We start from the raw sequence: 13695 nt of genomic DNA on the forward strand, positions 1-13695 counted from the left end.
ACAAAGTTCTGTTCCTTCAAGAGCAGTAAAAAACACTATATAGAGGGTATAAACCCTACTCTAAAAGAGGTAGGTATTTACTTTTGTCCTTTAAAGGGAATTTTAAGCAATCACAAGCAAATTAAGTTTTGTATCAGCTTTGGGCCTCCAGGGGAGTCAGGAAGGGTGGTTGCCAGGGAGACCTGATCCTGTTTGGGAAACGACAATCGTGCCTAGGATCTGCCTATCGCCTCATTGTAATCTTCCTATTCCTGCTCTTTTTTTTCCTGCTTTTGCTATGAGAAGAGCAAGCTAAAAAGGCTACAGGGACACTTAAGCCAAGTCGCATTTGTCAAGGTGAAAGCTGTGTGGAGGAGAAAAGCAGTTCTCCCAGCTGCAAAGAAGATGCAAAGGAGCCGAGTGAGTAGGGAATCTGAGAGCCCACTAAAAGTGCTTAGAAGCCCAACACATTACAGCCATCTCTGGAAACAGCTGGAGGCAGGAACGCGAAACCCACAGCAAAGCCTCCTCACACAGGCTCAGAGCCGTAGGGATACTTGGCCTTAAAGGAGTGGCTGTCTTGCAGATTCCCTTAATTTCCTCCAAACTGTCCATTTTTGTTTGAGCAGTAATGCTGACCACAGCCGAAAAGGGCACCACAAAACTGAAACAAGTGCTGTTTCACTTCGTGATTATTTTAAGTATTTATCATTTTAAACCCTCGTTAGCAGGGCTAGCCAATTCATGTCAAGGTGATATTTATCCTTATTTTAATAGTTACACTATTTTTTTTTTAAATGTACAGTTATGCAGGAGCAAGCACTCTATTCCTTTCCCCCCCACTTCCCTTTTTTAAGTTTATTTGTTCCTTCACTCAGTCATCACGAATGGATTCATCAGAGGCAGGGTGATATTTTTTAAAACTTTGCTGCCTAACCAAAGCAAACTAACTCACTCCTGCTAGTTATTAGGTCCTAGGGCAAGTCATTTTTACCTTTTGGAGTCTCAGTTCTGCCACAGTAAAATGGAAAGAGTAGTGCCTATTTTGTAAGATGGCTGAGAAGATTAAAATCAGTGCCAGAGGTACTGCTCCCAGTCCTTTGAGGTTATTCCCTAGTGGTCAGACTATTCCATAAATGTCAGGTCCCCAGCGCTCCTTTCATAAATAGAGGTTTGGTTTTTTTTTTTTTTTTTTTTTTTTTTTTTCTCTCTTGATCTGTTAAGCTCAGGAAGGGCCAAGCACAGGGCTAGGCAAGCACTCTACCCCTGAGTTACACCCCAGCCCTTACCTGTTTGCTTGCACTGAAATGCCCTGTCCTCAGAAAACCACTGACAGCAGCTAGGTGGCTGCGCACCTGCAACTGATATCATTTTAGTCACTCGTCTTCTTAGCTCTTTTTTCCTAATCAGTCAGATGCCTGAGTTATTTCTCCTGGCTTCTTTGGTTCCTGATGACATAGAACGTTGCCTCACATGCCACTCAGCGTCAACCTCATCCATTTCCCTTATTGCATCTGAGCAATCCAGAATCGCCCTGGCCGGCCCTGGTGTATTTTCGGGACCCGTGCTCCATTTCAGCTCTCCGGCTTTCTAAGTGTCTCCATTCCTTTTGTGGCTCTCAGATTTCCCAAAATCTCACGCATTCTCATTACTCCAAACCTCACCATCCAATTTCCCATCCTGAGATAATCCACTCTCGAGGAGTCACACCCACATGGCTTCATCTCTCAGCTATTAGGCCATCGCTGGCCCAGAATGCCTGAGCACTTCTATGGCCAGTTGCATGTCAATGATGGCCGTCCAGCCACAGTGGGGTGCTCAAGCTACTTGTGCTTGGGGCGAGTTTCTTATAAATAAACCTTCCCATCTCTATAATCGTAACTCTTTTCATTTTTATTTCAAGGCATGTAACCCATTATTTGTTTATTAATTTACTTTTCTTCCAGACAGATCTAAAAGCCCTATGAATTTTTTCTCTTATCTGAAATATGTGTGCTGTAGATTATCATAAAATAATTGTTATCCAAAAGACATACAAATATGAAGAGGAAAAAGATTCCTGGTTTGTGACCAGCAGAGCCAGCTTGGGCACGGTGCTACACCACACTACCTACTGAATTCTCTGAACCTCAGTTTCTTTATTTAAGTATAATATATTATGCTATTATAATAGCATAGTTATAATAGTATAATCCTGTTCTCCCTGTCTTTCAAAATAGTATGATACCATCCTCTCTGTTTTTCAAAATAACTGTAAGGATTGTGAGACATTATACAAACATGTTTTTTTTTTTCAAAACCATACAATAGATTAATGCTGATTATTAATGTTAATTTGATCACTACTAAATATGAACATTAAGTTCTATAATTACTAACCCAAAATACTCCTGTTTCTTGTTCTTCTTTTCACAAATAAAGAATTTTTAACTGACTCTAAGACCCATGTTTTTCACATTTTAGCAAATCAGATAATTGAGGTGCATCATTTATTCTGTAGAGCCTCAGATTTAATTGGTGGCATTTCTTTCCTTCTTAGTTGCACCAAAAAATATTGAGTGATTTGCACTGGTGTCTTAGATTCTGTAAAATACAGTATATTATCTTTAGTATGATCTTCTTTCAACTGATCTACAGGGGGAAAAAGATCAAGTTCACTTCCAAAGGACCCAGAAGACAGACAAATACCTTTCTGTGCCCACCAACCAATTTAGCTCTATTCTTTTGTTCCACATTTTTATTGGTTCATTATACTTGTACATAATGGTGGGATTCATTATTATAGATCCATATATGCCCAACATGTAACAATATAATTTAGCCAATATCATTCAGCTTTGTTCTTACCCTAAAAGAAATGTTTATATTTTTGTGTATTATGACCTTTGTAATCTACTTGCATTTATATTCTTATGCTAGAATATCTGATGAATAGAAGGATGTCATCTACTTTTCATCACCAAGATTTTTTTGACTGACCATACTTAAAAAATAACATGAAGAGAAACATTTCCAACCTTTCTGTCCACATTTTTAAGGTGCTTTGAGGTTCACAAACTGTGTTCACACACATTATCCTTGTTCATTATACATCTGTCATCATTCCATCTTACAGATGAAAACACTGAATCAAAGAAGTGAAGTGGCTAACCCAAGGTCACACACAGTGATTGGGTCTTGGAACAAGACTTCCTTAAAGTCTTCTGCAAATACAAAAATAGTTACCACAGAGGTTTCTTGTCCCTAAGTTTTCTGTGAACCAAACTAAAGAATTTGAGGTTAGATCCCTTGAAAGCCAGGCAAGCCTGTGTGCCCCTTTGTGGCCCAAGAGCTACAGGCTCCCCTCCCAGTCCAGAGCAGGTCTGTAGAGTGCTTCCTGATGAGGAACTCTAGCTCAGAAATGATTGGAGTAGGCAGTCCATTAGGAACTTAAGCTTTGCTTAGTAAATTTCAACTATTTCTGCCCCTACGTTACCAAAAACAATGAAAGTAGGCCTCAGCATCTTCTTGAAAAGACAAAATCATCTATAATTAGGGAACACCTGTGTGCTCAGTAAGGTGGGTGAGTTCCATGAGGAACTCCATAAATACCATAAAACAGACCAGTTTTAAAAAGCACTTCCTGTGTGCTTATGGGCATTACCTCATTTATTCCACACGTAATTCTGGGTAAGAGAATGAGGCACAGAGAAATTAATTAATTGCCCAAGGATGTTACTGGCCCAGCAGGAATTCAAACCTGGGCAGTGTAATTGTGAAGCCCATCCCCATAGCTCTTCAGCAACACTGCTTCTCCCAATTTCAGTGAGCTTATGGAGTAGTTAGAGAGATAAAACAAGGACACAAGGAACAAGTAACTCGTATAAAACAACCATTTAGTGATTATGCAAATAAGTATGCATAGGATCAAGTGGATCCAGGGTTGGCAAACTTTTTTTTATGAGCTATACATTCCCTGTCGTTACCACACAACCCTGCACTGAAGCTTCAGCTAGTTTTCAAACTAGCCATAAACAACAAATATTGAAAGACCATTGCCATGCATCTATAAAACTTTATTTATAAAAATGGTGGGCCAGTTTGAATCTATAGGCTGTATTTTGCTGACCCTTTAGGTAGATAGTATATGCTATAGATTTCATAAAGCAGATCAATTTAGGCTGCAGCAGGGGAGGGAGCTTTGGAGAGCTGAGATCAGCTGTGAAGGACAATGTGAGATGAGCTTACAAGATGCTGCGTGACCTGGTCCTGCACCTTGCATCTCCTCCTGTCACTTCCTTTCTTGTTCAGTGCTCTCTGGCCCAGCTGGCATTTTCGTTCGTAGGCTTTGATTACAACAAATTTATTCATACTCTAGAGACTTGGCACTGGCTGAGGCTTCTGTCTGGAAACTCTGCTCCCGGATCTTCCCAAGGCTGGCTCCTTGGGTCATCAGATCTCCTCTCAGATGTTACCTCTTCAGGTCAGCCACTCTGAAGAGCAAGTTCAAGAAGCCACCTGTTGCATCGCCTCATCTTGTTTCCCTCATAGCATTTATGCTTTCTGAAATTATCCTGTTCATTTATTGCTGTGCTTGTCTATTATCTACCTCTTCCAGCTCTCCTAGAATGTAAGTTCCGTGGAATGGAATCAACATTTGCATTGTTCCCTGCTGGCAAGTAAGCCATCAAAAATATTTGACAGAAGTAAAGGAATAAGGGAGGGAGGCAGGAAGGGAGACTTTGACAGTGTAAGCATGTAAGGTAGTGGTTTATTTCTCCTGTTCTGTGACTGAATGATGCATTTGAATGGCCTGTCATTCAGTGCCATGATACTATTTCAATGAAGGAAGCGTCTTCATCCTGGAATTAGAGGATAATAGCACTGCATCATGGTCATTTCTTGGGTGGGGCAGTCTTAGGACTTCTAAATGATGCCACATAGTTCAAGTTTCAGAATAACTGTACCTGAAATAGTAAGTACTCACCATTCCTCATTTTATCAAAAATAAAGCTCTTTATTTCAGTGTTAGTGCTTAAACACTAAAATGTAAATGACCCTTTTTTCTAACCCGAAACTTTTGTAAAATCTAAACTATTATTTCTATTTCTCAAATGTTTGTTGAGCCCAACTACCTCCTAAGATGGTTCCAGCAAGCAAGGATATCCCACTAGCCCAGTACCAGCAAGCTCCATGGCTCTTTTCTCTCTGTTTCAGCTTCCCTCTCTTACCAAGACTTCCAGTCCCCTAAACACCCTCACCAGTAACAATGAAGCCTTTCTCAGGCAGCTGCAAAGGCAACCTTCTCTTTAGAGTTCCCTAAATCTTTTCTCTCTGCACCACTGAAGTGGAAAGACACAGCAACCTTTGACTGTCACAGCAGCTGCAGCCATGGAATGTCCTTTCTTATCAAAAGGGGGTAGCATTTTACACTTTGTGCTCCTTACGAACTGGTATGTTTTCTTCTAAAACTGTGGACCTAGGCAATGTCTGTCTCTTGCTTTGGAGGTTGACTAAAAATAAAAACCAGCTCCTTTATAGCAATTTTACAAATCTTTATGGATCAGCAAGTGTTTTTCTTCTCCAAGGTCTTGATTTTCTGTCTCTTTACATTTGCCCTAGGACTGATTTCTGTATTATATTATATGTTGTTAGGTGCGGAAAATCGCGGCTGCTTGCCAACAGGGCTGCTTCAAGCGGCTCACCCCGCGGCTTCTCTTACTGGAAACCGGGGCTTCTTTGTCTTTTCGCTTACGGAAAACCACGGCTCTTCGCACTTACGGGACAGAAGACACGTACTCTTTAGAAGTTCATGAAACAGCTTCCCCTTTATTCCAATAACACCCTCAATATATAAGCAGTCTCATGCATAAGCAATTGTAATCAGATATGTCCATCCAATCCTGTTAAATGTCAAGCAGTCACTCACTGGAGCATACATGTAAAGTATATCTGTCCACGTGCTAGGCAGCTGAACTGATTATAATACAGCCAATTGTAAACGCGTTCTGCCATTCTCCATGCATATTCAGAACGCTGTTTGCTCTCTGCGGGTCGCCATCTTTGGATGCACATGTCGTAACCCTGGGCCCCGGGTTCTGCCCACCACAGTTAGGTAGATGAATAATATATGAGTATTTATGTTCCACTCTGACGGAAGTTGCTTCTGTACTTCACTGCTGTCATTTGAAAAGAATGTTTAATTGAAAGGTATACAGATTAAATAATTCTCAGCTGGTTCCCTTAGCAACAATTACAGACTGTTTCTAGCCCCAAAAGTTTCTACCATAAACTAACTTTGAAAAGCACCTAAACAGAAATTTACCATGTTTTTCTTCCATAAGCAATATTAATTATCAGTTAGACATCAGTCTCTGACATCTTCCAGAGAGCAATGCTTATGAACTTTGCATTGGTGCTGAGGGATGGCAAGGGCTGGTTGCATTATCTAATGACCCTAGCTGTACTAAGTTAATTTTTTAAATGTACTTGCTAAGTCAATAATTAGGTTCTGAACATGATCATATCTGTGCAATGAGTCACTTGTCAATTGAAGGAAAACAAGACTGTTCTCAACATTTATAATTTCCTAAAAAAATCCTTGTTGCTGTGGTGATTTTGATGCTTTTTAGCTAAAAAGTAAAAACTCTACATTGCTACTAACATAATTAATAAATGGCAACTACAACAAATGTGATGGATTACATAGGTGTCAAGGAACTTAACTGTCAAGTTCTGTGGGCACCACAGACCACAGTCTAGAAGGAGAGGCTCTATCAAATACTGGCCAACAGCAGAGCCCAAGGAGCTGCACCACTGAAACTCTCACCTTTGAAGCTGTAATTTGGGGCAAGTTCCATAACCTTAGTTTCCTCATTTGCAGAATGAGAATAATAACAATCCTATCCCTCCACTGCATGGATCAAGTGAGTTCACATAAAGCATTTCAAATAGACTATACACAGGAAGCACAACATAACAATTTGTTAAATAAACAAACTGCATAGCCAAGCTCAACTCTGCTAAGTGCCTTGCAGAATAAGAACTACAAACTGGTGGGCTGGGGGTGTGGCTTAGTGGTACAGCGCTTGCCTAGCACATGTGAGGCACTGGGTTCTATCTTCAGCACCACATATAAGAAAGTAAAATAAAGTTATCATGTCCATCTACAACTAAAAATGTTTCTTAAAAAAAGAACTACAAACTGCTGTTTTCAAGTTCGTGAGTTGCAGCTTGTATTCAGTCTGGTGCTTCTCAACATAAAGCTACAAGTTATAGACCTGGATTGATAATTTAAGGAGAAGTAATAGTGCTTTTCCTTTAGTGTCACATCTATCCTCACCTTATAGACTCTGTATACTTAGAAAGCTATGTCTGATGTTTGTATTTGACTTCATGGACACTTTCCTTGACATTTTAGATTTTGGATTCACTTATTAATCATAAAATTCATTAGATTCTGATTTGTGGAAATTAAACCAAAAGACATTGAATCCCAGTGCTTCTGATGACTAGCTATGTGCCCTTGGGCAAGTTACTTCAGCTTCCTGAGAAATACAGAAAAATACACAGGATATTGTATCAAGGAAACAAGTTCCCATAAACAAATTCCTTAGCATAGTTAAATGTTAACAGTGACATACTGTGTCATTTTAGTGGATAACCAGTAAATAGTATCAAAATATTAAATGTCATTTTATCTTCTCATTGCACACTGGGCCAGTTGGCAAACCTGCGTTCTCCTTCCCCCAGCACCATTATTGACTCCTGTTTCTAGTGTCTCTTGGGCACATATTCCATTTACGGTAATATATCTTCAAATTGCTAAACTGTTCCCAAATTTATTTATACTTGTTTTCTCATCTCTTTTATAAACCTGTTGAGGGCAAGAACCAGTCTCCTCCCTCTTCTGTTGTCTTTGGAGTCTTGTGCAGCATTGCAATTTATCACCATTTGATGGAGAAGTATCACCATGCATTTCTTGCATCAAATGGAGGGGGAATGAGATTCAACAGGAACTAGGTTAAGTTCAAGTTGAGATGGAAAATGTAAAAGGAATTAAAAAGGCTATCATAAAGAAGCCTCTAAAATGTAGTGTAATGTCATGTTCAACTCAAAAGAAATTGTTATAGAAAGAAGACAGTGTGCTGCACTAAGAACACTCTCTTGGGTGGTCTCCACAATTATGGGCTTAGAGTAGGATCCAACAAAGCTAAAGGAAAAGAATGATTTGGCTTAGAAGCTATCCCAGGTAAGCAGAACAACCGGACTGCCAACAGAACAAATGTTCTTAAGAGGTTTGATGTGTGTGCCCATAAAAGCAAAGAATATGCAATTTGTTTTCACAAGAATATCATTAGAAAACTTCAAAGCATGCTTTTCACAGATCTATGGGGGCTGACTCCAAATTGAAGAGGAGTTCAGAAACAAGAGGTGGTTAGAAAGTAAATGCAGGTGGTATAGACCACTAGTTAGGAAGAAGAGAGACTGGATATGAGATGGTAAAGATGGACAGTACAGACAAGGCATAGATAAATCAGAACACATTCTTGACTCTTAAATGACAATTGAAAATAAGTCATTGAAAAGCTCAAATAAAACTACTTTCCTGGACTGGAGATATACCTCAGTTGGTAGAGTGCTTCCCTTGCATGCACAAAGCCCTGGGTTCAATCCCCATGATGGTGCATGCCTGTAATACCAGCAGCTAGGGAGACTGAGGCAGGAGGATCTCAAGTTCAAAGCCAACCTCAGCAAAAACAAGGTGCTAAGCAACTCAGTAAGACCCTGTCTTTGAATAAAATACATAAAAAGGACTGGGGATGTGGCTCAGTGGTTAAGTGCCCCTGAGTTCCATCCCCAGTACCAAAGAAAAAAAGCTTTCCTTTCTAATTGCTTAGATTCATCTGTTATCTGTGTGAGTAAACTGAGAAATGTGAATGAATCAGAGTCAATGTTTTAACTTTTCCTAATGTCCAAGGATTTTTTTTTTTAAAGATTGTGACATTGATCTTCCTGCCTTCCAAATATTGTCAAATCAATCACAGTAAAACATTATTGAAAGGTTATTATCTAAAATTTTAGATACTTATATCTATTACCTATATCCGGAGTCATATAAAAACCAGTAAAGAAAACAAAAGAAAATTGAATTTTCCAAGAAGTGAATTAAGTGTTTTGTATCTGATTAGGTTCCTCAAGATGAATGGACGGGGTACACCCCTCGAGGCAGGGACGATGAAATTCCATGCCGAAGAATGCGAAGTGGCAGCTATATCAAGGCCATGGGGGATGAAGACAGTGGCGATTCAGACACAAGTCCCAAGCCTTCTCCCAAAGTTGCTGCACGAAGAGAAAGCTATCTCAAGGCGACCCAGCCATCCCTCACAGAACTCACCACGCTCAAGTAAGTAGTCCGAATACAGTGCTCTTGATAGTGCCTTGCATTACCACCTCAGATCAGATTCCGTGTCTCCAAGAGTTAGTCAGGTAGGAAAAATTCTGCAGATGGAGTGCTGTAATACAGGAAGCTGCCTGTTGATTTTGACATGGAACCTGACTTGTAGGCCCTAGTGTCTTCAAAGACAGGCACACCCAGGTATACTCTGAGCTGATCACAGCTGAACCTCTCACCCTCAAGGAGAGTTCCAAACAACCTAGAATGGCTTCTGGAAAAATTAAGATTTCTGACCAAAGAGAGGATCCATTAGAACTTTGTTCAACCACAAAATATTGCAGGGAAATGCTTCCTTAAAAGTCTTGAATACTTTTGATAATTGAGTAATATAATAGAGACAGATACCTTAGAGAAGTTTATAGAATGTGATCATTCTTGAAAATTAGGTGATATGAAGATTAGGTGTTTCTGGATATTCATGTTTAAATTTGGGCACTCTGTACATATTAAAATTTATAAGACCTTAAAAGTGTTTTTTCGTTGTTGTTGTTTTGAAAAAGTTTTATTTTGAAAAATAAGATTATAAGTAGTCTTTACTTTCATTTGTGCTATTTGTAAAAAGAGAACAACGTTACAAAGGAAACTATGGAAATCATTTTACACAAGACCTGATTTAAATATTGTTATTTATAGAGAGTAAATCAGAGCCTTGGATCTAGAGATATAATTCCATTTGGACCTGAAAAACATTACAGATAATTAGTATTTCTAAAGTGCCTTTGATTCCATATGTTGATGTAATACATGTTACTATTCTCTCATTTTTATTATATTACAAAATAAAATATTAAAATATGAAATAAATAAAACAGAAACGGCCAAAGAAATTGGATCAAGGAAAACAGAGCAGATTGTTAACCAAGAGCATTGAAAAACAGTGGACAAGCCAATCAAATACAAACTAACAGATGAGTGAAAGGAAATCTAGTAGAGTTAGAGGAAGGAGAAAGGGAGAGGCAATTGGGAGGGGAAGGGGGATCATGAGCTGAAATCAATTCCTATGCGTGTATGAATTTGTCAGGAGTGGACCTTCTGCTATGTATAACCATAAAACTCTAATAAAAGAAAAAAGAGGGCTGGGTTTGTGGCTCAGTGGTAGAGCGCTGGTCCGACATGTGTGAGGCACTGGGTTCGATCCTCAGCACCACATATAAATAAATAAATAAATAAAATAAAGTTCTATTAACATCTAAAACTATATTTTAGAAAGGAAAAAGAAAAACAGTGAACAAGTCTATGAAGGAAATGTATTTAAATAGCAAAGTGTATCATACTTAAAACAACTGGACAGGGAGAGTTCCTTCATGGATTTTCTTTCAAGGGACCATATGGAATTACTCCAGGTTATGTTGATCAAAAATTAATGCCGTACCTTAGTAAACCAACCCACAAAAAGAAGCTCTCCCTTCTTTCCTTCCATTTCCAGTTGTCTCTCCTTTGTGCCTTTATGCATTAGTTTCCCAGGACTATCACAGAAAGGTACCAGAACTGGGGAGATTGAACAATAGCATCCTACTGTGGCAAGTTCAGGCAGCTGGAAGTCTGAGATCAAGGTGTCAGCAGAGACATGCTCCCATGACACTTGTGGAGTACAGTCCTCCCCTGTTTCTTCCTAGATTCTGGTGTAGCCGGCGAAGCACGGCTAATCCTTGGCCAGCAGCTTCCACCCTTTAGGCTCTGTCTCTGTTGTCTCGTGGCACTGCGCCTTCTGTATCTTCACATGGCGGTCTTCTTATGACACCAGTCATTGGGTGACTTCAGCTAAGCTTGATTACATCTGGAAAGGCCCCATTTCTTACTACTATAGTGCAAGTCACATTCATAGACACAGGGAGTTGGGATTTCAAGATTTCTACTTGGGGGACACAATTCAACCTATATGATGGGTGTACAAGATAAAGGGTGATTGTGGAATTAAAAAATTAAAACCAGTCTTCATTGTACTTTGACACACCTAGCAGAGGTTCAGAAAATTAAATATGTTCAGTCTGAAAACAACTGAATTTGGTTTTTTTTTTTTTAAATGCCAGTGGGCCAAGATAGTATGAAATAAAGGTGTCCAGAGACCCTTCTAACAAATATCTTTGATGGACCCTAAAAAGCTCTCAACTAGAGATAATAAAAGGTAGGCACAGTCATGGTGTTAGTTGACATCTTCTAGAAGATGCAAATGAGAAAATAAGATGAACAGAAAGTCATTTAGATCTTTAAAGTCTCAGTTTCCTCACATGGAAACTACATCTGCAGCCTCCAGCGTCCCTGCCACCTGCTGAGAGTCCTGTTATGTTAGCATGAAGATGCACTGGGCAGGACACCTGGGGTCCCGGGCGATGAGATAGGTGGCTGCTGCTCACAGCAATACACAGGTGTGAGGAGAACCGAAAGGAGCAGAGCTATGAGAAAGAGGAGGAGAAAGCTCTGAAGAAGGCTGAGGACAGGTGCCAAAATCATCATTTACCATCGCACCTTGGGGTTCCTCTCCTCTTAGCTCCAGGGGTGTGAAGAATCCACTCTGAAGCCCTTGGAACTCAGAGTGGCTTTCATTTGCCTTCTGTACAATGTCATCTTCCTCTAATGTCCAGGATCATATTTTTACAACCATTGTGTATTTCTTTCACCCCTCAAATTTTAAGAGCCAAAAGAGGCAAACACACAGATAGTGGAGAGACTGAGAGCCGAGAGGATCAGCCACTTCAGAGAGTAAAATCATGGAATTGAATGTGAGTTATAACTGCTAACATATGGAAATTCAAAATGAACCAGTTTACTAGAAACATCTTGTAAATTGAAAAACTTTTTGTTTTTTTTTTTTACTTAGAATGGAGTTTCATTGAACCATCTCTAGAATCCCCTTTCTTTAGCAGGCAAGAGAACACCTGACCAGCATTCATACACATCTTTCTTCTCTCTGTAAGCACCCCACTCCTGGAATTATTTCTCTTAGTTCCACTTATCACCATTCATTTTTCCCTCACCTGCCTTTTCAGTTCCACTTATCATTATAGTCTACATATTAAGCTTCTATAATACTCAACCACATAATGGTTATTAATGATTTCTAGTTTAATGAGATTTCAGAAGATACTCAAGGAGAAAGAGAAGCAAAAATTCAGATGTGACATGACTCATAATTAATTGTCTTTTATTCTTTGCTGTTGTTTTGACTGGAAATCATTATTTTTCTAGAAGTTTGAAGCATTTGGTCGCTCATGAGAAAAAAAAGATACCCATATCCTAGAATTCTAGTTCCCCCATAAAAGAAAACTATATTTATGTTCCTACTTCTTTGACATTTAAGTCGATTTTTTTGCTCCTTCCTCCTCAGCAATTCACAGCTTTAGGGATGAATCATAGCTTTGAACCAAGACAACTAAAATTAGTCAAGTGAGATTGGGACAACATTTCATTTGAGGTTTTCAACACCCATCTTCTCTCAGAAATTTCAGAGAGAAAGCCCTCCTCCACTTTCTTACATTGTTTTTCTTTATTCTTTCCCTTTTCTCTTTTCCAGTGGTGTCTTGAGGGTTTACCAGTGGGGGTTGGTTTTCATCGACTACTTAATAGTGGTGATTGGATCATCTATTGAACATTCCGGAGTTAAGAATAGACTTAACACAGCAAAGTTCATCTTTGGCCTGCTGAAGTCCTCAACTACTACACTCCAAAAGTTGTTTCTTTCATTCTTTTCTCTTATTCCATAGCCATCAACAATTCCTTCCACTTCATCACTATCTTTTCCTTCTTCTACAGTTAATCTGAAGTGGCATATTGCCCCAGAATATTAATATTTTCATAAGGAGCTTCTGAATATTTAATAGTTGATTTTCTGACAAGTAGAAGAGTTTGGTGGCCAGAATTTCCTCAAAGCATGTCACCACAGCTTGGCTCTGATGAAGAACTTAAGTCTTTTACCTGATTTTCTGTAATATGCTATTTATTCTGGAACTGAGACTACTGCCTGCTACCATGATTAGTTAAAATCATGCCCAAATCCCATCTTGGATTTTCATTCAATATACTACTGTAGAAGGGATTTTTCAAAAATGATATTAAGTGAGCTGTCATTTAAGAGATCCTTAAGTTAAATTCAAAGATCCAGTAATCTGAGACAAATAACAGTTTTGAATTTCTCCATGCTTGTTTATCATTTCATCCAGGCACTAAAAAATGTTTCTTTTTCCCTGGAAGAAATAATCAGCCTTTGCTATTAGAGACTTTGAAACTCCTCTGAAATTGGCAAGAAGGGCCCCAGGCTTTTGTGAGAAGGCCAGTCAGAGCTC

The 13695-nt window shown here is 39.2% G+C and overlaps 1 protein-coding gene across 27 annotated transcripts in view; it reads left to right on the forward strand.

Annotated features, from left to right (window-relative positions):
• DLGAP1 (DLG associated protein 1) overlaps positions 1–13695 on the forward strand; it is a gene marked incomplete at its 5' end in the record, with an annotated part of 892564 nt that overhangs the window by 606082 nt on the left and 272787 nt on the right. For 20 of the 27 annotated variants that reach the window (XM_079108324.1, XM_079108313.1, XM_079108322.1 and 17 more), the window contains one exon: positions 9150–9364. In XM_079108324.1, coding sequence (XP_078964450.1) covers positions 9150–9364 — 215 coding nt within the window. Of the gene's footprint in view, positions 1–285; positions 400–9149; positions 9365–13695 lie in introns of all 27 variants that reach the window. The other 7 variants (XM_079108320.1, XM_079108321.1, XM_079108303.1 and 4 more) reach the window with 1 other exon arrangement.

The sequence above is a fragment of the Sciurus vulgaris genome (genome assembly GCF_902686455.1).
Source record: "Sciurus vulgaris genome assembly, chromosome: 13".
NCBI classification, from domain to species: Eukaryota; Metazoa; Chordata; class Mammalia; order Rodentia; family Sciuridae; genus Sciurus; species Sciurus vulgaris.